At 40.4% G+C, this 26184-nt stretch overlaps 2 protein-coding genes across 6 annotated transcripts in view; one reads left to right on the forward strand and one right to left on the reverse strand.

Moving 5' to 3' along the window:
* ATP8A1 (ATPase phospholipid transporting 8A1) overlaps positions 1-22828 on the reverse strand; it is a 230217-nt gene extending 207389 nt beyond the window's left edge. Inside the window, exon 1 of the mRNA XM_061191344.1 lies at positions 22486-22828. Coding sequence (XP_061047327.1) covers positions 22486-22534 — 49 coding nt within the window. The 5' untranslated portion in view covers positions 22535-22828. The remainder of the gene's footprint in view (positions 1-22485) is intronic.
* A 356-nt stretch (positions 22829-23184) lies between these two features.
* The window catches only part of GRXCR1 (glutaredoxin and cysteine rich domain containing 1), a 332675-nt gene continuing 329675 nt past the window's right edge, over positions 23185-26184 (forward strand). For all 5 annotated transcript variants that reach the window (XR_009701023.1, XR_009701022.1, XR_009701026.1 and 2 more), the window contains exons 1-2: positions 23185-23485; positions 24320-24390. The gene's annotated coding sequence lies outside the window, so the exon portion shown is untranslated. The remainder of the gene's footprint in view (positions 23486-24319; positions 24391-26184) is intronic.

Genomic DNA, 26184 nt, shown 5'->3' on the forward strand with positions numbered 1-26184 from the left:
CTGCCTACCTTCTTTCACAGGATTGTGTGCAGACTAAATGAGATAGTGCATGTGTAGAAAGCACTCAGGACCCTGTCTGGCTCTTCATGCACACACAAACATTCTAGCTACTATTTTTATTGCTGAAATCAAAAAGGTAGACTGTGGGGAGAAGGAACAGGTTTTGTAGTCAGATCTGTGTTCAAATTCAGATTATGACACTTCTATATAACACTGGGCAAATTATTTTATGTCTGAGCCTCATCTGCCTCACATAAAATAGGGTTCATAGGAGGATTAAATGATTATGTTAGCAATGTAGCACAATACTATCACTCAAACGGTTCCTGTCACCGTATCCTCTATCCAGAGATTATAAAGTTAATCTCTCCTTCAAAACACTTGAGGTGGGTAAAACAAAAGTCTTAGGGACATACTGAGGTAGTTACTAACATTTAAAAAATTTTTTTGCATAATATTTAAAGTTGTGACCAGTGAATAAATCTAGACAGTAAAATAAATTTTACCCTACAATTTTATAAATTAATATTTAGCAAGTACATGTTGTCCTAAAATTGTCATCTGTATGGGGTTATGTAACAGAAGCAGGGGTGGGTAGGTAGGAGGGAGAAGAGAACAAGACACAAAATCATTCTGTTGCATGGTAATATGGTTTTGAACCATTATGCTTTTGCAGACTCGACTTTTATCACGATTATAAGTAAGGCCGTAATTGGAATCATAATATCTACATTATATCCTAAACATATTCAGGAGAATCCAACTATACATCCTTTTACTCAATGGCTTCTAATATTAGACACTAAAGAGACCATGTTAATTGCTCGCATTTCTTGAGCTAGAATGAATTCTTTAGACAACAGTCTAATAAAAGAATATTAACTGGAAAACTAGCCAGAGACTTCAGGGGCACAACTGCAGAACTTAGGTGTGATTAAAGTTAGGTGCTAGTTAGTAGGAAATTATGAGCATTACCCATGATCCTTTCCAAGGTTTAATATGTTTTAATTTTGTTCCCTGCGAAAAATAATAATAAATTAAAAGTCCTCAACTTATAATTTTTTTTTTTGGTTCAAGTTTCTGGAGCAAAACAATCTTTGGCTGAATAATTTAGACATTTGTATTTTATTTATTTTGCTTTTAGTGGTTACCATATAGATTGTTTATTTAATTAGAAATACAGAAGCAGTTACTAGAGCTACAAAAGAGATTTGAAATCCCATGTTCTGCACTGTTGGAGCAGAACGGTCAGTTCAAACGTGCAGTTGTGAGCCTGACAGCAGCTGTTCAGACAGAGAGGGAACAAAAGGAAGGAACCACCACTCTGGAAACAATGAACTCGGTCCTTTAAAGGTTAAGAATTACATACTACAGTTTCAAATATGGCACTGAAGAAATAAACACCCTTAAAAGCATGGAAATTAAATAGAAACTATTCAGCAATGCATCTCAAATTTCTAGACCATGACTGCAATAGCCAGAGGGGAAATGAAATTTTCAATTGCATCAATACACCTTCCCTGTACCAAATATTGATTCAGGCTCTATGCAGTGAACATCTGTTGTTCATTCCAGCTCAGCGTCTGCTTCTCCTGAAAAGAGTCTTCGGTTTTCCTTGGAGAACTCCCCTCCCCCAACTGTAGGCAGTCTTGAGGGACTGGTCCATCAAAATACCATTCCCCTTTTTGACTTAAAGGTGGGCACATGAGCCATGCTAAGCTAATCACAGGCAACTTACAGTCTAGACATATGAAAAGGCTAATAAGCATAGATAAGACAGATTCTGTGGCATCCGAAAGTAACTGTCCATTAGTCCAGCTGCCTTGCATGCTCCTTGACCTTCCTGTAAAAGCTTTTCATTTGATTCTGGGAACTACTCTACCTACTTAAAAAGATTATGCTCAGCTTCCATAGTGTGGAATTTAAGCAGAGGCATTTCAGTCCTCTGCTGGAAGCCAAGTCCTGTCCCACCGCGCATCTAATTAATGTAGGCAGGCATTGACACTGGACCCAGACCTGGCCTTTCTTCTTCTTCAAGGAGCCGAATCCTGTTCTCTGTCCCCCAGTCACTAGCTGGCTTTTCTGCTCTGCATGGAACAATGACCTGGAACCACCTGGAATGCAATTACCCTGCCCCCCAAAATATCATGAGGCTGCCTGGAACCCTCCCCAACAGGCCCTACTTGCTAAGATCTCCTCTGATGTTAACAGCTGCCTTATCCAAGCCCTGAGTCCAGCATGTTCTGGGATATCTAGGGGTTTCCATCCTAAGGAACTTGTACAACAGCCAAAAAGCTTCCCACATTCCCAGCTTCCTCTCCTTTACCTTCTTGTTCATGCAACTGTGACGCTAGCTCATTACCCTCAAGCCCATTTAAGTTATAAGAAAAAATATCCACTTACCCTGATGATGTAAAACATGGTTATCTGCTTCAAAAAAATTGTTCTTCATTTTACAAAAGAGTTCACTCCACCCACCCCCAGGAATTCTTCTCAAAATGATGAAGATGAGGAAACTTCCTTCTCATGTGGAGAATTGCTGATGGTCAAAGGGCCAGTGAGTACCAGAGCCAGGATAATATTTGGAAATCGATACAGTCCAACTCAGTTCTAACACTTTAACACTACTGGATGCATTTATTCATTCAACAGGTAAGCTTGACCTGGCCTCTCCCTCTGACCCCATTTCTCCTCTACTGGCCCTATTCTACCTCAACACAGTTTTTCCAGCCACGACTTTCCCCTACTTCATGGCACTGCAGATGCTATTACATGTCTAAGCAGTCTCCCTGACCATTCTTTCTTGAGGTGTCACCTACAAAAGTTTTGAATATACAGTGGTCTTTTGAACACTCCAATATTAATCTTTTGACCAATATACTTAGGTATATAGCAACTGACTTATGCACTGAGAACAGGACAGGCATAAGGGCACATGTGTGTATCTATCAGGTACTACTCTAATATGGAGAAGTAACATAAATAACACTTCAGGGAAGTCCCTTGAATGCAAATAAATGTTTACTAAATTTTCTAGTTTAATATAAGGTATCCAAAAATTCCCAGAACTTTATAAACTTGTCCCTATCCTGATACCCACTAATATATCTTCCTATCAGGACCTGTCATTACCATACATGGTAAGTGATATTTTTCTGTGTCTTTGTGGGAACTGGTCTAAAAATAAACAAGTGTAAAAACATATCAACATTATTCCTTGTCTAAAAGAGGAAAAAAAATAATGGCTTAACACTTCCTGCACTCATGCTGAACTGCAACAAGCTCCAAAAGTAGCACTACAAATTCTAAGTGGTAGGCACTGAAAAAAGTATTCCTGACATTCAGAGGAAAGGCTAGCCTTTAGCGGTATTACATGGAAACCTATGCATGCCTAGTGTTGGGCCTCACACATAGTAAGCACTCAAATTTCTTCTGCTGCCAGCTTTGGATACTAACCTAGAAAAATAATCATCTCGGGCATGCTGAGTTACTGCAAATAATAATGAAAACACTTAAGAATGCCAAATCACGCTTAACAGGAAAAGGAAGAAGAACAATGAAAGATAAAAGGAATATAATGATATCCCCTTGGGGATATCCCATAGATTTTTTTGGTCAGTCAGCAGAAGTAAGTGGTATGTTCCCAATATAGATAAAACATTGGCATAGAAACAGACTGCACTAGCAATGAGGGGTTTCGACCACCAGACATCCATCAGGCATCTCCTAGAAGCCTCAATTAGCTAAAAGCATCATTGGCTTGTCTTGGCAGCAAATTCATCTCTTGAGAAGGTACAGGAAACAAGATGAGGAATTGCTAACTATGGACTGGATTCTAATCAACGCAGAAGTGATAAAGCTAGTAGAAAACATAACTGTACCACCAAAGAGCTTTTGGCAGTCAAAGAGGGAAATACCAGGCTAAGCCAGACATGTGTTCTAGATTCCAAGAGGATGTATTTCAAGTTAGCATCAAGACCCAAAAGGGGCAGAAAGAAGTCCGGAAGGCTGTCTGAAGTAACATGCTGACTAATTATGAAAGGTCCTGTCTAGGGGGAAAAGGGAAGTGTGGTCAAAGAGACTATTGTTGCAGCACAAGAAGTCCTTGAACAAGGAAAAGCAGATAAAAAGATCATGGGGAAGGTTGGAAATAGGCTTACATGTTTAATAGCGAATAATAACAGATGTACAGACATCTGAAAATGGAGGAAAGGTGTTTTAAAAAATGTTAGAGATTACAAAAGTGTTTTCTTCCTTCCATTTGGAATACAAGGAATTGATGGGATAGGTCTGCTGCCTGCAATAGATGGTGTAATGTTAATGGACAATAAAAAGCAGAACTCCTCAACTCCTACTTCTCCGGCTTCACTTCATTCTCCATCGAGGATAATCATCCTAAAACTAGGAAGGTTGGAACAAATAGCTGGAGGAACTAAAGCAAAAGAGAAGGTAGGGAATTATTTTAAAAAGAAAAAAGACAAGGTAGCACCTAGCTGTTCTAAATAGATTCATATCTTGTAGCGTGTGTGTGTATGTGTGTATACACACATATATAGCATTTTAAAATCTATAGAACCATAAGAACTTGCAGAAGAATTAAGTGAACTGTCACTAACCACAGAAGAACCATGCTGAATGAGAAAGGTCCCAATGTTCTAAAAAGGAAAGTAGATGGATCCTGTACATTATAAACTACTGTTCATGAAAAGGGCAGTCTAGAGACATGCTTTCAGAGTTCACATATTTATATAATGAGATCTATAGCTTCTAAAGGATTTAAGGTTAATTCAAAATAAATAATTAATTCAAAATAATTCAAAATAATTATTTTGAATAAAATAATTCAAAAGTTAAAAGGAACATTTCCCTTTTGTATTGAGAATTCAGTTAACATTGAGTAGGGGTTTGTTGTTTTTAAAGTGGTGTTTCTCATACCCAAGAGAGTAAAAGGAATTTTTCCCCTATAAAAAAGGTCTTTTATATTAACTTAAACTTGAACAATAATGTTATTGGCCAAATCCTTAGCATTCTGAACTTCAACAGGTTAGACTCACCCTGTTCTTAAAAAACTGAGACACTGGATCCCATGATTAGGTAACAATGTGGATTCACAACTGGTTGACAAACATCCACAAGGGGACTCATACTGGAGCTTTCCTTTGGTTCCCCCCTTCCTACAAGCCCTTCTGAAGCAGTCTAGTCTGGGTCACCCTTGGCTCCTGCCCCTCCTCCCCTCTCCTGGCCTAGTTCCCTGGCCCTGGGAGTCATGATCAACAGGCGCACCTGACCAGCAGAGCCAACTGGACTTCTTTCTGAGAAAGTGGACTTGTGGTCCAGAGACGCAAGCAGGCAGACTTGGCTCTGAGCAGGGACCAGACTGAGCCTGCAGAGTTAGGCTGGAGGCAGGTCGCGGCACCCCGCAATGAAGCCACGTGTATGGTGAAGGTATGAAGAGAATGGAGTAGATATACAGAGAACAAACCAGGGTAATACCAGGCAGAGTGAGAGACCCCAAAGACTGAGTCTCATGAGGCTCTGTTATGATCCAAGGGATCCCTGGATAGTTAAAATAGATGCATAACTTCCTGAGTGATCTGGAGCCAGACTGCCTGGGTCCCAATGGTAGAATAAGATAAGGACATACATGGCACGATTAATAAATGTGCAGATGACATGAACGAATCAATTCAGGAAGGTTTTGAGAGGTTGAATAAATTGAAGATCCTATACTAAGGCCTATAAAAATCAACTGTGCAAATATAATATGGGGACCAGCAAGACATGTAGAAAACAAATGGTTTTATCACCTTTATTGCTTTCTTAGCAAGAAAGAACTTGCTAAGAATTAGAACCGTGTGAGAATGGAAAGGGCTGTTTTACAAGGGGGCGTGATTCCCGTCACAGAGCTCGATCAGGAGTTGGATAACCAATTGGAGAGGGCTGTACCAGGGACTGCGTACACAGTTCCCTCCCAGTCTAGAGTTCCATGATGCAATCTTCCTAAAAAGATTTTTTTTTAAAGACAGTTATGAGGTCATCAGAGAACCACTAATATAGTGCCAAGGCACAAGCAAACTTTAGTCACTTTGTATATGGAAAAAAAGAATTATTGAATTAGTGGATAAAAATGCTTGCAGGGTAGGTAACTCCACTAACTTCACTAGCAACGCATTCATAGGAAGATAGAACTGAATTATAGTTCTGAATAAGCCAGCTCTTGAAACATACTGGAAAAAATAATAATAAACTGTGAAGTTACCTGAATTATTACAACTTTTATTTTTAGCGCTATTGATGCATTTTATAACATAAAAACGACTGGTTCCAAGACTAGTCCTCCATTTATCAAAAGAAGCAGAAGCATCCAAATAAAATCATTTTGCTGCTGTATTGTTCTCAGAGTGAGTCAGTGGAGTTTGATGGGCACCTGCTTATCTCCATTGTGATTTTGCAAGAGAGAAAAAAAAATTCAACTTTTTAAAAACATTGTCTCAAGTGTCAACAACACTCAGTGAAGAAACTAAAACCTACCTGCTAATTTGTGGTTTTGGAGAAGTCAGTGCGGCACGCACAGCAACATGAATCACTCACGAGCGAGCAAGAACAGCTTTTTACTCTATAGAACCAGACACTACCCAGGATCAGGAAAGAGGTGACACTTTCCTCTGCCTATTGATGACAAGCAGTGTCACAATCTGGCATGTGAAGTATCCAACAAGTCCAGGAACCCGGCTAGAAAAATAGGACATCCCTAAAGGAGCACTGGAGAAGTCCACCACGCCCCAACATGACCCTGAGAGCAGGCATGGCTCTGGGATGGCTCGTGTGTCATAAGCACCGTGGGGCAGTATTAAAGAACCCACCAAGACTGGTTAGGCAAGACAGGCTCAGAGAAACAGGAGTCACCGGCACAAAAGCAAGGAAGGCACAGCTACCTTCAGTTTGTTAGGATGTGGCTCAAAAAGGAGACCGAAGCCTCCACTCAGCAGATTATACCAGGATGTGTGAATGACAACAGGTGGGCTGCAAAGACTTCAAAGACCCAGCACAGCGCTGGTTGACATTAAAGCAATGACACCTACACATGCGTGCAACTGCCATCAGCCCTACCCAATTCACAGGTAGAACAAGAACGATGAGAGGACGGATTGCACAGTTGCTTCAGGAACCTTCTGACACCATAAATAAAAACCACCCAGTGCAGAAAGAGCCTCGTAATGCAATGCTTGTGCCACCACATGCTACCACCACTAACCACAAACATGATATCAGCCCCTTAGATCTGCTGGGGTATCTGTGGCCACTGCTGAGCAATGTGCAATGGGCCTGGACATGATAAGAAAACTCCAGAGATTTCAAGACCACGCCAGCATGTTGAAAGCTCAGCTTCCAAAATCTGAACAGCTTGATCTTATTCCCAGTCACACACCAGATGCAAATTCAAGTAACATTTGCTTAGCATCTACTTTATAGCAAGTGCTTTAATTTTCCCCTCTGAAAGATGTCCCTGCAGTGTGGAGCACCTCAAGAGTCAAAAGAACACAATGATGACATAAAGACTGTTATCATCAACTCTGATTATGGAGTGAAAAGTCCCAGCAATAGAATGATCAATCCCAAACATTATTCCATACAGTTCTTAGATGTCTAAAATCCATAGAAATGAGGAACAGGTTAAGACACTAATAGTTATGTTTACTGAATTTCTAAAGAATACTAAGAGAAAAGGAAGATGGAAGAAGTAGACGGAATTTAGGATAAGTGCCATACTCTTTCCGAAAGAATAAAAAAAATGTTTGTAAACATACATATTTTGGCACATATGGATCTTCTCACTCTTTTCTAAGATGCAAGGAGGTTTTCAGTCCTTTGCCCCAGTGTTTCCTATCTTAGTAAATGGTGCCATCGTTCTGGGCTCAGGGCCCAAAACTTTAGTCATTCTCCACGTCTTTAACACTCCACATCCTACCCATCAGTAAAGCTATTAGATCTACCTTCAAACTATTGATATATCCTGAATCTGACCACATCTAATCACCTCCATTGATACCCAGAAGTCCAAGTCACTATCATCTTTCTTTGTTTCAACTTCTACCCCCAAGATGAAATCAGAATCTCTAGGGGCGGAACCCAAGGATCAGCTAGTTTAAAGCGCCTCAGAAGATTCCAGGCTTGGTCTACTCTCTAGTCAACAGGCAGATGATTTATGGGTAGATATTATTACTATTTTGGGAAAGGAAAACAGGAGTCTTAGAGAGGTTATGTGACTTGCAGAAGGCCACACAGCTCAGAAGACCCAAAAGTCAGATATCACTCCAGGCCTATTGGGAGTCTCAAGTGCCTTATTTCATTTTCTCTCCAGTCAATTATTTACAGGGCAGTAGCTTAAGATACTGAGGAAAGTGGGACAGCATTAAGTGAGTTATAGTCTCAAGTTTTGTTACTGTGTCACACAACAAATGTACTCTACTCTTTAAGTGGCTACTATATCAAATAGTCTGGTACCAAATAGACTAAAGACACATGAAGTATAAACAGTAAAGATGGTGATTCTATTAGCTTGTGTCAATAGAATTAAAAAATAAAGACAATTCCAGCTGAATATATGGAAGAATGTCTGAAATCTTATAAAGAAAACTATTAATTCAGACTGAAGACCTTGGTACATAGTCAGACTTAGTTAAAATTAAACCATAGAAAAGTAGTTCACTCACCAACCATAAGGATAAATTCCACAGAGAAAGTCACTTAATAAGATCAAGGGGAATTCAGCTGGGTACCTGGGGAAATTAAGAGGGCCTTCTTCCTTCTTTGCTGATTATATTCACTTGGAAGTCAACAAAAGGCCAACTCATGCAATGATTCTTTCATTGAACTTTAAACAAAAACACACGAATAAGCCGCCATCTGGGGCTAAACTAAGCCAGTGATTCAGAACTCCACCCCCCTCCCCCAATCAAATCCTGGCTTTCTAAAAAAGATTTCCATCTGTAGAGTACAAGTAACATTATCACCTAAAAAAGTAAAGTCTAAATGCAGAAACGATAAAGATAGAAAAGAATATAAAATAAAAAAACAATCCCACAAAAGTTGGACACAATACACTTGATCTAAAGCACCATGGAGCTTGTTTTCTACTCCTCAAAGTTTGAAATAATCATCACATCCTGAAGCAGACCCCAGCACCTAACCATGAGGCCACAGAGAAATCACAATGGCTAATTTGGGGCTTGTGGTAAGTTTTTGTTTTCTGTACATTAACCTGTAAAAGACCTATCAACATCATCATGAGATAAATTAATAATTGTAAACTAAAGAAAATAAACCCCTTGAAAATAAATGCAGCCACAGAAGTTTCAGAGACTTTTACCAAGTTAAGGTATTTCTTCCAGGTGCAAATAACTATACATATGTAGGCTACAAATACAGGATGTGTAAAGAGATTAATTACAAAAGTAAGTAGGTTAGCAAAAACTAGAAATGACACTGCAGAGAGGCTCATATTCATCAAACTCCCAGAGTAGATATAGCACCAGCTAAAAATAAACTGAATGTGTTTACTCTTCATTTGGTTGTACTGAATTAAATGTTTAATTCAGAATTTTAAAGTCTTCAAAACCGAGTAACTGAGTATCATCGTATGAACTTTATCATTTCTGAGGGGAAATTTAGAGAAGTGTAATTAGACCCATTAAGTAACTGGGCAATAGACAAAAAATCTACCAAAAAAATATCCATACGCTCTTGGTTTCTTGGCTGGCAATCTACATGACTTTATACAATCTATTCCTCCTCCTCTCTGCAAACAAGGAAATTCAAGGATCTACACCAGTGTTTTACCACACTACTGCACATCAGAATTACCTGGAAGATACAATATCAATGCTTGGTCCATATGCCCAATGGACCAGAATGACTGATTCCATTGGTCTGGGATGGGTCCAGGCATCAGTACTGTTTAGACAATTCCCATTTGATTCACTGTGTAGCCAGGGTTGAACACCACTGATGTACACATGACTATAAAACTAACCACATCACACAATCCTTCCACTGCACTGACCACAGTGGACACACTCTGCATTAAAGATGGCAGAGTCATTCTTCCTCACATCGTTTCTGTAACCCTGACTCACAAATGTGGGGGAAAAAAGTTATGAAAGTCGAGTGAGTCCACCTGAGAACATTCATCACAACCATTCTGGCATTAATGGTGGACTGGATCCAACTTAAGCTTAACGTATAAAATGACACATCAAATTTGGGTAAAATCTATAGAGAGAGATCTGTTTCATTTCTTTGGTCAGTGATAGGACATGGTCTGATTTTAAAAGTAGAGTGTGACAGACGAGAAGAGGCTGGAAAGGGTCAACCAGTCACAGCCATCAGGATGACAATATGGCAGCAGAGCAAGGGATCCAGGAAAAATGGTCATGGACTCAGAACCAAAATGGTGCACTCAGAACCAAAGAACTCCGACATGGGGCAACGAGCATGTCCAGAGGAGCTGGCCAAGGGCAACAACGGGGAAAGTGAAAGCAAATGATATTCAGAGCCCTTGGCAGCCTGGTTTGGCACTGAAACTTCTCACAAGTGCAGAGCCCTGGAGTCCAAGCTAGCATCAGGGACCAGAGTCTCTTCTCTCAGAGCAAGGCAGGGCCCCCAGTTCCGGAGCTCTAAGTTGCTGTAACAAGCACTCAGAGTCAAGGAAATGGTGACAGGGTGGTGCAAGCCACAATCCTTAAACTGCTAAGTCATAGCTCCTTAAAAGTCTCCTACTGCTAAGGTTTTCAGGGCTGAGGCAGGGCTAACTCTATATGGGGGTGAGGGAGGGAAAAGGGGAAAAGATGGGCTGCAGATGCTAGAAGGAGATTTCTTCTAAACCAAGTTGGCTTTACTTTAAGACCAGAGTTAGCCAGTGACCTAAACCAATTACAGAAGCTCAACTATTCTAAACTGGTGTCAGAACAAACCATCTTTCTGATTCACCCCTGCAAACCAGTTTGCTTGCTTCACTCATGAAGGCCAATCTTGTATTCTAATTAGGTCTGGCCCACTGAACTGGTTTCTTGGTCCAGAGCCTAGATTGCCTTTGGCCTTCTTAGCAACAGTCTCTGCCTAAACTGTCACCTGACTAACCCAGTCCCATGAAGTACAACCCCAAATGGATCAAGATAAGTCATCTTCAAAGATGGCTTAGGCAAAACAACAAAGAGGCTCAATTCAAAACAACCACTTCCCTTTGCCCAGTTAATTCAATGTGTAAATGACCCATGAAGCCAAGTTCTTTAGTCCTCTTAGATTAACAAAATTGATGGCAACGATGTATATAAAAGCATAGTACCCGAAGTTACTATCCTATGTACACACATTTCATGTTAACATTTAAATGAAAACTAATAGGAAGGTAGGGCAGAATGGTTTTATCAAATCTATTTAAAAAGAATTGTTTTTAATGGGACCAAAACAACAGGCTTCAAAAGATGCCACAATGAACTTACATAAAACCTCTAAATTGCCATGAGGGCTGTGTCAAAAGCAGTATTATCTAAGCACTAACACATTTTGTGAGGTTTTATGAGAACACTGGAAAAGGTCTTCTGTTGGAAAGAAGTAAGTTAAAGGCTTAAATCTCTACTTAAGAGAGAAGTATATCTACACATGTACTTTTAATAAGCTTACTTTGAGCCTCATTTCCATTATAAAATGTTATATTCTAAAAAACTCTAGTAAATCCTTACATGTAAGCCCAAGCTAGAGGTATAATCTACAGCTGTGCTGTCCAGTAAGCAGCCGCTAGCCACATGTGTCAACTGAGCATGTGAAATGGGGCTAGTGTAAATTGAGATGTATTGTAAATATAAAATATACAGCAGATTTAGGAAACAGTACAAAAAAAAGAAGAATGCAAACTATTTCATTCTTGATTTTTATATTAGTAACATGATGAAATCGTATTCTGGATATACTGTTAAAGAAAATATATTATTAAAATTAATTTCACCTATTTACTTATTTTTACAATGTAGCTAGAGAATATTTAAAAGTACATATGTGTCTAGTGCTTATGGCTCACATTTTATTTCTCTCAGTGCTGATCTAAGGCATGAATGCCAAGTTGATAATGAGTAGATTTTACAGAACAATTCATTAAATCCCAGCTGGTCTAAATTCTGACCCCTAACCCTAGCAAAAAGGATAAAAAAGAGCAATACTTTGGCTATTATGTAAGGGCTATGTGAAACCTTAGAAGTAGTAAGTTGGAACCCGAGTCCATAAAACTTCAGCACATAAAAATGAACAAACCTTGCTGAAAAAAGTAGTGTAACCAAAATATACGTGGTCAAGTCTAATTAATTGAAAACCTTGTTTAAAAATACTTTGTGGGCTTCACTGGTGGCGCAGTGGTTGAGAGTCTGCCTGCCAATGCAGGGGACACGGGTTCGAGCCCTGGTCTGGGAAGATCCCACATGACGCGGCGCAACTAGGCCCGTGAGCCACAACTACTGAGCCTGTGCGTCTGGAGCCTGTGCTCCGCAACAAGAGAGGCCGCGATAGCAAGAGGCCCGCGCACCGCGATTAAGAGTGGCCCCCGCTTGCTGCAACTAGAGAAAGCCCTCGCACAGAAACAAAGACCCAACACAGCCAAAAAAAAAAAAATAAATAAATAAATAAATAATAAATTTTTAAAATACTTTGCTTTATGATATATAATTTTAAAACCTACAGAGATGAAAATTAACTGAAAAACTATTTAAAATAAAAGAATTCAGACTGATGGTCAGTTTCAAAATCAACAGCTTCCACCTTACATGTGCTAACAGTCGCAAGTAAGAACATATAATTTTAGAAAGGACCCCATTCACAATATCTTCATAAAATATAAATCATCTAGGAATAAATCATTAAAATGCACAGGATTTATTTAAGAAAACTCTCCCCAGCACATAAAAGAAAAACCAATAAATGGAGAAAAAAACTAAGCTTAAACAAGTCAGTATACGAAAGATGTCAATTCTCTCAATATAAATTTATAAAATTAATGTGATACCAATAAATATCCCAACACATTTACTTTATTCAATGATGCACTCATTGGTTTAAATGGAAAAATAAGCATGAAAATAGTCCCCCCAAATTAGAGGAAAGAGCAGTGATAGGACAGTTATGAGGACAATTTTTATTAATTGCAATAAAGGAATTTGATACTAGGGGCCAAAACAGACCAAAATAGAGAGGAAAGGGAGAGAAAAGGGGAGGGAGATACTGACTCCAGTCCAGAGACTGACTCAACTATATATGTAAATTTAGCACATAAAAGAAACACCTCAAACCAGTGAGGGACGAATAGATTACAAAATATATGGTTATCATGTCAGTTAGATAATTGAGAAAAAATAAAATTAGACCCCTACCTCACATCCATAACAAGATAAATCCCACAGGAATTACACGTGTAACTGTTTAAAGTGAAACCTAAAAGTACTAGAAGAGGAAAATATAAGTGAAAAATTATCATTATCTTGACACGAGAAATATGACACTAAACCAGAAATTTTAAGAAAGAAACTGAAAGACTATACTTTATAAAAACTATGTACATGAGAAAATACCAAAAAAAAGTTAAAAGATAAACTATGAACAGAGAAAACAGTTAATGTCTTTAACATATGATAAGCTCTTAAAATTCAATACAAGACAATCTTCATAAAGGTACTTACAATGAATAAACAATTCAGAAAAGAATAGAAATAATTATTAAACTAATCAAAATGCATTCAACCTTATAAGTATAGCAATGTAAACTTAAAGAGTTTTTTTTTTTTTCTTTTTTTTTGCATCATATATTCATAAGGATAAAGAAGACTATCCGGTGCTGGAGAAGGGGTAAAGGAATAGGCACTCTTGTTCATTTTCAGTGAGGCTGTAAACTTGAATAATCTTTCTTGCATTTTTTGCCCTCATTATAAAAAAAAAAGGTACATACTTTTGCCGTAGAGATCCCTTTTCTCAAAGATTTTCACAAATAATCAGAAAAGTGTACAACGATGTATAAAGGTGCTTTTTTTTTTTAAAAACAACTTTAAATGACCTAAATACCCACCCACAGAGGATTCCTTAGTAAATTATTATACAAAAACATGTATAATGCTAAGCTGCCATAAAATTCATGATCTATGCATTCAATAAATAACTACTGAGGCCCTACTAAGTGCCAGGCGGTGCTCTAGGCACTGAGGATATGAGTAGTGACGGTAGACAAAAAAATTCCTTCCCATGGGAGAAGGTGGTCAAAAGTACAATACAAACTTCCAGTTATAAGATAAATAAGTTCTGAAGATGTAATGCACAGCATGGTGACTACAGTTAACAAGACTGTATTGTATATTTGAAGTTGCTAAGAGAGTAGATTTTAAAAGTTCTCATCACTAGGAAAGACAGCTGTAACTATGTGAGGTGACGAATATTAACTAATCTTATTGTGGTAATCATTTTGAAATATTGTATATACAAATATCAAATCATGTTGTACACGTTAAACTAATATGATTATGTATCAAATATATCTCAATAAAACTAGAAAAAATAAAATTAAAAATCCCATCCTTTGTGGAGTTTACATAAACTATATTTGATAGGCAAGGATGTCCATGAAATACTATGTGGGAAAAAAAGATTAAAAGTAATGTGGAGTCTGATCTGATTTTTCTTAACAAATAAATATATTTCTCCTCTCCTGGAAAATAGCTGGAATGGATTAAATGTTAACATATATATTAAATGATTATATTTGGATGGCATTGTTTGGGGTGATTTTTACTGTCCTCTTGACACATTTTTGCCACGTGAGTTTTCTTCAATGAGCAGGTGTTACTTCTACAATCAAGAGAACAAATTTAAGCTCTTCTATTAAAAACAAACAGTTACCTGTTCATCTGACAAACATGGACGGCGACTATATGGCAGGCAAAGCTTTAAGTGCAGAGAATACAGCAGTGAACAGATCACAAAAAAATCGCTCCCTTTGTGGTGCTCAGGTTCCGGTAGGAAGATATCAAGTAGGTCTGATTATAACGCATCTGTAGGTCATCTCATCTCTAGGTCATAACATTCATGTAAGTCAACCAATATCTGAGCTCCTACTATGCCCCAGGCAATGTCCTCAGTATATCAGTAAACAAAACAGACAAAAATCTCTGCCTTTAGGGAGCTTACTACCCAGAGGATGAGAGCACTGAAAGATGTGGGTTCCAGTGAGGAGTCAAGAATGAAACTGTTGCCTTTACTCACATTCTAATGAAACTATGTGAGTAGAGACCCAGGCAGCAAATATTTCACGAACTTCAGAAGTACACTCTGATCTCTGCAAACTTTCCTATGGCTGTAAGGTAGGCAAATGATTCAGTTCTCATTGTTTTTGAAATGATATAATGAAAAAAAAAAAAAAGAATGATGCACTATAGACTAGAAAACCTAAAATAATTTAGTTCTGCCACACTTAATATCTCCAGATTACACTAAGCAAAATGACATGTATTGGGAATTCTCAAATATTGATCACATGAAGCATCACTATGCTCACACACCCTCTCTGTGAAAGTGTCATGACAGTTGTAAATCTTTTAACTCATTTCTATGGTTACTTTGGGGCATCCTTCATTCACTACACCTTTTTGTCCCACCATTCAATTAGCTGGCATGCAGCAGATGCATAATACATGCTTGCTAAAGGAACAAAGGATCTTAGTCATCTTTTACTTGGACAAATGAAACAGCCTTCTAAAAGTTTCCTTTTAACAATTCTTGCAGAAATTATCTCCATGCTCCTTTTGTTATCTTTTAAGTAAAGGAAATGTAGTATTCTTTACCATTACAAACATTTTAAAGGTGCCATTTACACAGACCAGTCTAGGAAAACAGTCCCTAGGACGATTCCTAGATTTATCACTTAGCACATGTTTTACATAATCAAATGAATGTCTTACATTTTAGCATAATATTCAACAGAAGAAAATGCAAACCATTGGATAGGTACGTGGTTTTTTTGTGTGCATTTCCTTAGTTTTGAATAATGGTCCTTATTTTGTAAATTATGAGCTCTATAACACCTCTTTCATTCAAGCAAGAGCCTTTGACAATCTGATGGTGACTGTGCCTGTCAGTTGCCAACCCAATAACCATTTTCCCTTTTTCTTTTAGGAATAAAACACTGAGTAATGTGTCAGATAGAAAACTCCATTTCCCAGCTTCCCTTGCAGAAGGGAGCCAATGCAAAATAAGCATTAGTCTTTGTGCGGTACTTCAAAGAAAACCCTTTGGTCTCACACCCTTCCTTTTTCTTCCTACCTGGGACTCCTACACAATGGCTGGAACCCGGCAACCAGGTTATGACTTTACGGAAGTTATATACTAAGGATGATGAGGCAGAAAGATGTAAGGAACCCATGTCCCTTATGATTTTATGTAGTAGACATAGCTGACCTGGACTGCCTTCATGTTAGTTTTACAAGACTGAGAAAAATTCTATTTTGTGTAAACTGTTATTTCAGTCCCTGTTTCTAGGATTCCTAATGCTGAATTCAGAGACTTATTTATTTAGCTGGAGTAGAAAGTGAAGAGACTTGTAATTCTTATCCTTCTGCTTTATCTAGTCTTGTGTTCTGGCAAATTTATCTACTATCAGGGTTTCAACTGTTATCTCTGAACTTGAGATTTCCATTTGATTTTACCCATATCTAACCTCCAAATTTTAAAGTATCCTCAAAACATGTCCGTTTGGATGTCCCCCAATCACTTCAAAATTTGAATGTATATCTTCTCTTACTGTATTGACCCTCCTTCTCAATTTCCTTATCTTTTAATAGATCTTCCCAATCAATCAGGTTCAAGACTATAAAGCAGAGTTCCTTAAAATGTTTCACCTGCACCAGAATATTCTGGGCAGCTCATTAAGAATGCAGTCCCATGGCAGATCTACTCAACAGAATCATCATGAGGCAGCCCAAGAAACCGCAGTTTTAATGGGATACCTGGGATCTTGTAAACATTAAAATTTGAAATTACTGCTTCAGAATCTCCTGTGGTATATTCACTATATCACTATGTCCTATGATGTGACCTTTGTCACCTCATTTCTTACTCTTCTCCCCCTCCCTTTTCCTTTAACACTCCTCTCTCCTGCCTTGGGGCCTGTCTGGAAAATTCTTTCCCCAGGTTCCCACCAGGCTTCTTTCACCTCCTCCACCTCAACTTTTCAATGAAGGCTAGCCTAACCAACCTATTTAAACTTGCAATTCATCCACCAACCTTATGTATCTTACCTTTTCTTTATTTTTCCCACAGCACTTACCACATAACAAAGTCTATAATTTGCTAATTTTTTGTGTTTGCTTTGTCTCTTGCCTCACTAGAATGATAGCACTTCCAGGGCAGGGCTTTTTCTATTCTGTTTGTTCACTGATGTATCTCAAGTACCTGGAACGGTACTTGTAGGAGTTCAACAGATATCTGTTGAACACGTTAATGATTTACTGAGAAATATCTCTAATTCCTCCCTTCCCAGTCTCACTGCTCCACTCCAATACTAATCCTGGCCTTTGTCATTTTTAGACTTTTTTAAAAAACAACAGAGTGTATTTACAGTGTCATTTCCTCCAAACCATCCAACATACTTCCAGGCTTATCTTTCTAAGACACTGTTTGGGGATGTCACTCCCCTATAATGATTTGGCTCCTAACAGGCCCTGTTAGAAGTATTATACATTGGCCTCATGCTTGCATGAGAATTGAATTAGATGAACTCTAAGATCCTTCTCAAATATTTGATTCAAAATCCAAATGACTCATCTTGGCATTTAAAATGCTCTGTAATCTAGAAGTATTTACTTATCCAAATTTACATCCTATTCCTTCCAAGTTTCCCTTTGTTCCTGGCCAGTTTCTTTAAGAACTCTCAAATAAGCCACAGTCATGTTCACTGCTTTTTCAATTGGTTACTCTCTACCCTCAATGCCCTCCTGACTACTGAAATAGATGGCATTATCTTGGAAGCTTGGTACGCAGACTGTGACCTGCAGGCCAGCATCACTCAGTGTTACCCGTGAGCTTGTCAGAAATGCAACTCCAGCCCTAACCATTTAGAAGCTGCATCTAACAAGATCCCCAGGTGATTTGTGGGCATCTTAAAGTTTGAAAAGCACTGCATGAGCACTCATTTCAAATCATTTCTCAATGGAATGTTTGCTCGGCAGACCTCGTGTTCTTATGTCTGATCTGCCACAGCTCTTTGTTACCCATAGCAGGCGCGTTGTTTAATTAATAACATCCCCTCTTAGGCTATTTCTTTCTTTTTTTAAAAAATTAATTAATTAATTTATTTATTTTTGGCTGCGTTGGGTCTTCGTTGCTGTGCACGGGCTATCTCTAGTTGCGGCGAGCGGGGGCTACTCTTCATTGTGGTGTGCGGGCTTCTCATTGTAGTGGCTTCTCTCGTTGCGGAGCACAGGCTCTACAGCGCAGGCTCAGTAGTTGTGGTGCGCAGGCTCAGTAGTTGTGGCGCACGGGCTTAGTTGCTCCACGGCATGTGGGATCTTGCCAGACCAGGGCTCAAACCCGTGTCCCCTGCATTGGCAGGCAGATTCTTAACCACTGTGCCACCAGGGAAGTCCCAGACTGTTTATTTCTTATTTCATGGAAGTTCTTTCCCCTCAATTTGGTTGTAAATAGCTTGCACACAGAACAGCCATGCATCTGGCCAATCTGAATGCAGGGAACAGAAACCCATTCAAGTCACTTCAAGGAAAAAAAGAGCCTGTTCTAAGGCTACTTGGGAACTGGGACTAAAGGAGTCAGGAGGGAGGTGCTCCAGGGACTGGCCACCCTCTCTCAGCATCTGTGTCTCTCTGCCTCATTCTCTCCATCCAGTTCATTTTCTCTCCTATCTTCCTCTCTTCACGCAGTTTCTGTTTCCTCATACTAGCAGCATTCACACAACCTATTACAGCCAGCCATTATCTCCTCTACCAGCCTATTCTCCTCTGTCCCTTTCTGCTTCAACCTTCACTCTAAGCCTCTAAGCTTAACTCTTCCCATGGGAGGGATGATCACCACAAAGCATCTTTCTGAGCCAAAACACAAGGTCACAAGTGTTTGAGCCACCTATGGATTCTCTGCTCTTGGGTCAGGAGCCTGCCGTGGTCCAACCAACTGAAGCCAAGGATGCTGCCGTTCAGAACAAGGCCTTTAGGCAGCAGAAGCTGTCAAAGGAGACTATTCCTTAGGAAAGAAAAGTGTGGGCAGGGCAGGCAATGAGCCACATCGCCAGCCCACAGGGTCATTATTGATGTTGTCCTCACCACAGTCCAGAGCAACATGCTGAGCACATAATAAACTGAACCAACCAACACGGGGGGTAAGGGTCATTCACCAAGTGCCACTATGCCCCTGACACTGTGCTGGATGCACAGGGAATACAAAGATTAAATACGAACCAGTCATTGTTTTCCCACAGCTGTTAATTCAAATGTGTCACTGAACTACCTACTTGACCTCTGACATGTACCTCAACCACTTGGGCCACAGTTTCCTCAACTATCAGATGGGACCATCTTCACCAACCTCCAGGAGCACTGTAAGGTCCTATAAGGTAATCTTTGTAAAAATGCTTTGAAAAATATACATGCCAATCAAAAACAATACTGTAGCCTCTCAGTGCTTAATGAAATCCTCTCATATGGCATAGGTTTTACATTATTTTCTCATCCTTTCTCTTTTCCCATTTCCCATGATATAGAATCCATCAACTGCTATTATTTGAAAGAACAATTCCAGTATTACCACTATATTTTCATTACCTGAATGGCTCACTCAAATGATGATTAAGAAAATTCATTCACTATTGTCAAAAAGACAACAAACAACAAGTGCTAGTGAGGATGCAGAGAAAAGGGAACCCTCATGAATTGTTGGTGGAAATGTAAATTGGTGCAGCCACTGTGGTAAACAGTGTGGAGGTTCCTCAAAAAATTAAAAATAGAGCTATCATATGATCCAGCAATTTCACTCCTGGGTATTTATCCAAAGAAAACAAAAACACTAATTAGAAAAATATATGTATCATTATGTTCATTGCAGCATTATTTATAATAGCCAAGATATGGAAGCAACCTAAGTGCCATCAGTAGATGAATGAAAAAAGAAGACGCAGTGTGTGTATGTATACATATAATGGAATATTACTCAGCCATAAAAAAGAATGAAATCTTGCCATTTGCGACAACATGGATGGACCTAGAGGGTATTATGCTAAGTGAAATAAGTCAGAAAAAGACAAATGCTGAATGATTTCATCTATATGTGGAATCTATAAAACAAGTGAACAAACAACCGAAACAGTGTCATAAATACACAGAACAAACAGGTGGTTGCCAGTGGGAATTGGAGTGGGGGGTAGAGACATAGGTGAGGAATATTAAAAGGTACAAACTTTCAGGTGCAAAATATATGAGTCATGGGTATGAAATGTACAGTGTGGGGAATATAGTCAGTAATTATGCAATATCTTTGTATGGTGACAGATGGTAACTAGACATTGTGGTGATGATGTTGAAATGCATAGAAATATCGAATCACTATGTTGTGTAACAGAAATTAACATACTATTGTAGGTCAATTATACTTCAAAAACAAACAAACAAACCAACTCATAGAAAAAGAGATCAGATTGGGGGTTATCAGAGGTGGGGTATGGGGGGAGGCGAAATCAGACGAAGGCGGTCAAAAGGTACAAACTTCCAGTTATAAGATAAAAAAGTACTAGGGATGTAATGTACAACATGATAAATATAACTGTTTATACATGAAAGTTGTATGTTATACATGAAATTTGTTAAGAGAGTAAATCCCAAGAGTTCTCATCACAAGGAAATTTTTTTTCTATTTCTTTAATTTTGTATCTATATGAGTTGATGAATGTTCACTAAATTCATTGTGGTACTCATTTCATGATGTATGTAAGTCAAATCATTATGCTGTACACCTTAAACTTATACAGTGCCATATGTCAAATATAGCTCCATAAAACTGGAAAAAATAAATAAGAAAAAAAAAGAAAATTTACTTCACTCAGAAGTGTAAAAAAAGAATGTACACATTTTTAGTGTGTACATTTAAAGACAGCACTATCACTTATTCAATGTGCATCTATAAGGTGCCCTGTATATTTTTTCATTATATTACAAATGACAATAAGAATGTACTAAATCCCTAAGGAGGACACAGGTTAGTTTTGACTCTTGTGTGGCCTTCTCCCCAGAGCAGTTTCACTGAGTATTCCCCATTTTTAACATGGGGACTCTGAGGAGGAAAAATAATAAAATGGCCTGTCTCAAACCCCTATAATCCAATTCTCCTAAAATCTGTATCTTTTTTCCTAAAATCACTTTACCACTTGCCAAACATTAAAGGGGGGAGGGGGCGGGGGTGAAGGATGGACATTAGCGATGTTGTGAGAACATGAGCCACCCTTTATAGGATTCAAGTATGGGTTTATGTGACAGAAAAATAAAACAAAGCTCCAGATATGCACTGTTTTGGCTTCGCCATGAACAAAATGAAAAAATATTTACCAACTGACTGCCACATGCTAGGCAGGATGCTGAGGGCTCATCAGAGGATGAAGACAGCCTAGGCCCTCCAAAAGCTTACTGGCCTTTACCCTCGGGCAGCTGTTGCTCATTGCTGACAGGTGTAGCCATTCAACATCTGGCCCTGGGTGGAGCAAAGAAAACAGCTTCCACCTTGCTAAAAAGTCCGCTCAGGTGGCCAAAATGCAGGTATCAGGTAACGGGAAAAACAAAACCTCAGACGGGAGCTGGGTGAGACTCCGCTGCAGGAGGCGGAACTGCAGCGACTGTAATGCACAGCACCGGCGGAGCGCCCAAGCCCAATTAAGGCTCCTCCCGCTCGGAGAGGCGAGGGGCTGTGGATCAAAGGATCCTGCAACCTGGGAAAAGCAGATTCAATTCCCGGGGAGCCGTGATATGGGGGCTGCAAAAAAGGTGGGCGGCTGGCTGGGGCTGTGCTCCCTAGAATGGAGAAGCAGAGTGGAGACAGAGTGGTCTGTGAGCTAGTGGGGAGGGAGGTGGGCAGGGCGAGAGCGCAGAGACCCAACAGTCACGCTGCCGTGTAAAGCGAGCCTTGGGGATCCCTCCGAGGACACCAATTTCGGGGCTCTGCAGCTGGGAAGGGGTCTGCGAGGGCACTGAAGGCGGCGCAGGGAGAAGGGTTCGCCAAGGACCAGGCGCGACAGCCAGACATTGCTGGGGGAAGAGGTGGGACGGGGCATCTCTTATCCGACACACACACACACACACACACACACACACACACACACACACACACACTCACACCGCCTGACCCTCGGCTGGCCCCGAGCCGCCCCCGCGCGCGCTCCGCACCCAGCTTCGCGCTGCGGCAGCTACTCACCCTCCGCGCGGGAGCGGATCTCCGACACGGTCCTCCGCATGGTGGGCATCGCGGCGGCCACCGCAGGTGGATCTTCAGACCAGACTCTGCACCTGTCACGACGCCGCGCGGGCGGAGGATCTGGCTTCCCCGCGCCGAGCGCTCAGCAGCCGCGCGAGCCCAGCCGCCCACCCAGGACAGTGCCGCTGCCGGGCGAGGCCCTCGCACACCGGCGGGAGAAGGAGGAGGTAATGAAGGCGGCGGCGTCCGCAGAGCTGAGCAAGCTCTGCCTGCCGCCGCGGAGGGAGCGGTGCGGCGAGGGGCGGAGCTCGGTCGTCGGCGCCCGGGGACGGATCCTCAGGGCGCCCCCTCACTCGCACAACTGCAGCGCTGCGGGAAAGGCGGGAGAGGGGCGGGGAGAGACTCCGGAGGGCCTCCTGCGCCCCGCCCTGCTTTGGACCGTACCATCCCTGAGGGGGGAGGCGCAGATGCCGGCCTCCTCCTCCACCACAGGCGCCCTCGTCCCGCCCCGTGGCTTCGGCTCTTCCTGTCTTTTCTCAACGCTTTTCTGATTCTTCCAAGTCTTGGCCGGAGCGGAAGGGGTATTGTGGCTCCTGCATCCTTGCAAATCCTCTCCCGCCACCCTCTAGTTTTACTAACAATGGAGTCGCCCGTGGTGCGGAAGTGGTGTTGGGTCTGAGCGGGCTGGAGAGCGGCGAAAGGGCCTGGGGCGTCAACGGCTGCGAGCTGCGGAAAGGCACTGCGTGTTGGCCGCCCGGGTGCAATTCTAGCCTCCCTGCACCGCCAACAGCCCTCGCGACCTGAGTCGCACCTGCTCACTCGCCTGGTCCACGAGCAACAGGTTCTGAGGCCGGGGTCCTCTGGCGCTGGTGGCTTCTCCTGCCCACGGTGCTCGTGTGCGTCTGGGGCCGGCCTGCGAGTGGCCCGGTGCATCCAGCTAGTGCGTGTTCTGCAGCCTGACAAAGCTCTGGACTTGCAGTAAAGTCAACTATTGGGCCAGGTGCTTCAAAAAGGACTTTTTTGTTTGGGTTTTTGCTTTTAGTCAAACGTGCAGGAAGTTGGGAGCAGTAGTTTTACTTGAAAAGGCGAGAGGGAGCCTAGTATAAAGTCCATAAATACATTAAATTTTAGTTTGCCCCATATCCTACAAATAAGTGTAACTTCGTTACCTTTTATTTTGTATACGGAGATCTATGCTAACAAGTTATCAGAACAAGTACGGTATTTTTAATTTATTGTTGATTTCATCTTTAAGTTAGGCTGTAAGGTTTTATATATTGAATAGATCGTGGTGAGCCGCTGAAATGGCGAGAAAGGAATAAATTGAGTTGGAAACAATTTGCTGCTTCTCTCATCTTGTGCTCTTCCTCCAGCACCCGGTGGAAGAGGGCTTTACGTGGAGGCGTTTATTGTGAACTTCTTTCAGGTCCTGAAGGGAGAGATCTGGAAAGGTTTGAACAGAGAGATAAGTGATTATTCCCAAGCCTCAAGAAAAAATAAAACCTGCTGAAAGCATCTTATTTCCATTTGTGGTGTTTCCTCTGTCTCCTGCAGGTAGCGTTTGCTAATCAGAGCCCTGCCCTACATTAATTCTGAGTCAAGCGCTCAGTGCATATTTATGAAGAACCCACTCTACTTGGCTCTGATTCAGAGGCTGGGATTAGAACAAAGAAAATGTATTTCCAGCGTTCATGAAACATTGCAGGGTAGAGCAGGACTCAAAGCTGTTTATTTCAGTGATGGTCTTGATTTACAGGTATGGTCTTCTAAAAGTAAGAAATGAGCACACAGCCTTTTTAGGACAGACATCACTGACCCTTCTTTTTCCTTCCAGGTCCAGGATCTCCTTGTATAAAGCAGACTCCCTCTGGCTTGATGAACATGCGTCTGAAAAAAATTAAAAGGGTAAGTACAACAAGGAAATAGTTTTAAAAAATCAGCTCTAAAAGTTAGTGAACAGAAACCAGAGAAAAATGCAGTGCTTTTGCGATTAACGTTTTAGATAGAATTTTATATAAAGCCAGAACCAGTTTTTATTCAAAATCAGTGCACAGCAGCATACCAGTATTTGATTTATGAGCAATCACCTTTGTAATTCCTATGGACCCTGAAATGAAGTTCAATTCTGCTTATTTACAGATAGTAATTAACTGGAGTACCAGAGATTACCTCTGTTTTCTATAGACCAATCTATTTTATATATGTATGTGTGTCTGTGTGTTTCCCATTAACAACCCATCAGCAAAGTTGACAACATACATCATTCATACAGAAAATGACAAGAGTCTTTCATACAGAGAAGAACATTGCATGATATAGTCCATAGCTCACTGTGTGTCCTTTCCCAAGTTATGCTATCACTTTATCCATAATGGCAAGAGTATCCTACCTAACTCATTTCTTTTTTGTTTGTTTGTTTTGTTTTGTTTTCCCCAGCTTTTTTTTTTTAACATCTTTATTGGAGTATAATTGCTTTACAATGTTGTGTTAGTTTCTGCTGTATAACAAAGTGAATCAGCTATACGTATACATATATCCCCATAATCCCTCCCTCTTGCATCTTCCTCCCACCCTCCCTATCCCACCCCCCCCAACTCATTTCTGAAAAACCATTCATTTCTGATTGTTAGAAAGCACACATGTTTTTATTGGTGCAGAACCCTGATTGAAGTTGAATGTTGTACTAAACTGCATGTGCTTGATTTCAAAGTCCTCTCAGATCTCCTCATCTTCCATTGCACAGTGTGCTAGCCCCTGGCAGGGAACTCTGGTGCCAGCAACATGACCTTGTCACAGAACCTGTAATACAACTCAGATGTCAGCAAGATCGTTTAAAAACATTCAGGTCCTGCGACTGCACTGTTGATGGACTTAGAAGGAAGCGGGTTATTCAAGAATAACTTTTCCAAGGGCCAGGTTTTATCCTCCACAAAGTATCCATTGAATGCATAACATGTGTGAAGTCCCCAGCCAGAATGCTAAGTTACAAAGACGCTTAATGCATTTGTTAAAGTAACCAGCAGTTTAACAGGATGGCTGACACTTAATGCCAAATAGACCAGCAGCAACACTAGAAGCATTGAGAGAAGAGGAGATTCCAAGAGCTGGGTGATCAACATACTTGAGCTAGGTTTTGAAGTAGGGGTTAAGTCTGTAGAAGTAAAAAGGAAACATCATTCCAGGTAGGAATGCTTGGCGTATAGTTAAGTGCTCAATTATGTTTTTTTAATGAATGGTTAAGGAAATGGAATGATGGAAGACCATATATGGTTGGGGAGAACCAAGAGACCAGTTGGACTACAGGGATTTCACTGAGAATCTGTACACTTTATTTTTATTTTTTCTAATTTTATTGAAGTATATTTGATTTACAATGTTGTGTTAATTTCTGCTGTACAGCAAAGTGACTCAGTTATGCATATATATATTCTTTTTCATATTCTTCTCCATTATGGTTTATCACAGGATATTGAATATAGTTCCCTGTGCTATACAGTAGGACCTTGTTGTTTATCCATTCTATATATAATAGCTTACATCTGCTAACCCCAAACTCCCAATCCATCCCTCCCCCAGACCCCCTCCCCCTTGGCAACCACACCTCTGTCTGTTCTCTATATCTGTGAGTCCGTTTTGTAGATATGTTCATCTGTACACTTAAAATGTGGGAATTGTATGTTATGTGAATTATATCTTAAT

The sequence above is a fragment of the Eubalaena glacialis genome, chromosome 5, assembly GCF_028564815.1.
Source record: "Eubalaena glacialis isolate mEubGla1 chromosome 5, mEubGla1.1.hap2.+ XY, whole genome shotgun sequence".
Lineage (NCBI taxonomy): Eukaryota > Metazoa > Chordata > Mammalia > Artiodactyla > Balaenidae > Eubalaena > Eubalaena glacialis.